This window comes from Chanos chanos, chromosome 1 (assembly GCF_902362185.1).
Source record: "Chanos chanos chromosome 1, fChaCha1.1, whole genome shotgun sequence".
Lineage (NCBI taxonomy): Eukaryota > Metazoa > Chordata > Actinopteri > Gonorynchiformes > Chanidae > Chanos > Chanos chanos.
Window position 1 is genome coordinate 6,202,211 of NC_044495.1, and position 2,500 is coordinate 6,204,710.

The 2,500-nt window shown below is 45.4% G+C and overlaps 1 protein-coding gene across 1 annotated transcript in view; it reads right to left on the reverse strand.

Annotated features, from left to right (window-relative positions):
- The window catches only part of LOC115817840 (formin-1), a 71,816-nt gene that overhangs the window by 3,267 nt on the left and 66,049 nt on the right, over positions 1-2,500 (reverse strand). The window contains exon 16 of the mRNA XM_030780980.1: positions 501-650. Within this exon, the coding sequence (XP_030636840.1) occupies positions 501-650 (150 nt within the window). The remainder of the gene's footprint in view (positions 1-500; positions 651-2,500) is intronic.

Genomic DNA, 2,500 nt, shown 5'->3' on the forward strand with positions numbered 1-2,500 from the left:
TAAACAGTTCCACTGCACCCCACATCACTGAGGTTAAAGGCCCCATACACCACCCTTACACATAGATCTGCTGCTCCAAATGCTGGTGGGGGCAGTGGTGGGGGTGGTGGGGGGCAGAAGGACCCTGTTTTCCTTGGACGACGAACAAAGGGTAACGAATGAAGGTACTGTTAGATTCGTAATAGAGGGGTTTGTTATGGATCACACGACGGGGTCTGTCTGATTGTGGTTGCCCGCTACACGTTTTTTGGGTTTAATTTAATTGCACGTACATAAACGGTTGACTTCATAAAGACGTCACACACAAGACGAAATAAATCATGCTGCCACTGCTTGGTACGCTGTACTCTGCCCAGTTTTTTTCCACGCTTCCAACTGTGGTACTTTGAATGAAAATACTGTCCGAAATTCGGACGAGCGGGCAACATCTGGGCGTATTATTATTATTATTATTATTATTATTATTATTATTATTATTATCTCCAGCTCAGCGTACTCACCTCTCCTTAGAGATGGTTTTACTCTCTCGTTTCCAGGTGTTCTTGAAGTCGTTGCAAAACTCATACCAGAGCATGAAGACGTAGTTGGGTGTCACCTCTTTCTCGCCCGACTTGGGTTTGAGGCCAAAGTAGTTTACAATGTCCTGGAAGCTGAGAGAGAGGGGAAGAGGAGGGTGGGAAGAGGGGGGGGGGGTGAGTCACGAAAGGGCTGAGGATTGCCCCGGTAGCCAGGACTCTGATAATCATGTTGACCCCCACCCGTGGTTGGATAAGACACGGGCAGAGCGGAGGACAGAAAGAAACAGACGAGGGGGGGGGGGGGGGGCACTCTCTTGAAGCGGTAGGGAAGCTTTGCCACAATATTTACAATGTTTGGGGAAACAGTACAGTGATGATAGAACTGACCATCAAACAGAAAAATAAACCCTTATGACATTTTCCAGGCATACTTTCAGAGGAAAAAAAAAAAACCCCACCACGAACAGTTCACATGACCAGAATCAGAGGCTCTGTGGTGTGTAGTTGTTTGATAACCACAGGACACAGTTGGTTCTTGGACTGAATGAAGATGTTTTGTAATATTATACAGTGTAAATATATGTAAATGTATTTGTGTTTTGCAATATGCCTTTAAGCAATTCGTTGGTCGAAGATCATGAAATTTGACTTTTTAAGACTTGATGTTCTATGTAACACTGACGGTGAGGACAGAAAGAAAACTTGCGTGAGGAAATGCATGAATGCTTTGCTCTAGTTCAGGCTATTCACGAGGCCTTGAAGGACAAATCCCGGAGTTAATTCAATGGTAACCAAACCCACACTTCTCCCTGGGCTCTCAGCAGCGGTCAAGGTGATGAGGTGTCTACACACAGCTCCCCATGTCCTCCTACACCAAGAGATTAAAGTCGTTTTCCCTGCTGTTGCACTCAGGCCGGTCTCGGATACAGACACGATATAGGGTGATATACGCAAAGTGACAGAAGCATCGCTGGAGGCCAGATGGGGAAGGCATGCTGGGACTCCGACAGAAGCCGCCGTAGAGTAGGGCTTGGCTGAGGCTACGTGTCCATGGAGGCTGTACAGCAATGTGCCTGAGATACTTTCCTTTCACAAATTGGTCTTTCAAAGGGTTGGTCAAGACAGGTATGTGAACCATGGATCACTGATCTGGAGCCCTCACTAAAGGAGCACAACTGAGAGCGAATGCAGACCGAGAATGTTTCATGTTCGCAACCGGACATCGCATCCTGGGGCTCCGTGATAGAGTGTGTGTGTGTGTGTGTGCGTGTGCGTGTGCGCACTGAACTGAGACTCAGCTTCTGTTATGTTTAAGAGACGTGTGAAAATCCCAAGAGCCTGCTTGGCTACCGTGACGACAGTGGCCTTTATTACTTTATGCGCACACACTCAGAATTCCACCCTGAGATCAACAGCGTGGATGGCAATAACACAGGGGTTTTCCTTATGACGCACTACAGGGCTGTGAATGTGTTTACAGAGGGATAACTCAGATTTCTCAGCTTCCTGAGACAGCTTTGTGACCGAGTATAGAGCTGTTACCAAATCTAGGCCGAGACTGTCGTCTTTCGTGACGACTTTCGGCGATGGAAAACGCGGCACGCTGCTGCGGCTCGAGGGCAAACGCGTGACCAGCCCATGACTGTGTGGTATTAATGAGACAGAGAGAGCAGAAAGATCTAGAAATCTCAGCTTAACAAACATATGAAAAGCCCATAAGCATATAAAACCTTATAATATCTTATAAAGCCTGTGATAAATATTACATCACTGAAGCATTCTCAGGCAGTCAGGTTGTACACACATAAGACATTACAAGAGAACTTCTACAAAGCCTATATCTATACGTCAATCTCTCTATATTTATATATCTATCTATCTTAATATGTATGTATACATTGTGTGTCTATATATATCTATATCTATCTGTCTTAATATGTATGTATACATTGTGTGTACTTAATGCATTATAAACACACACA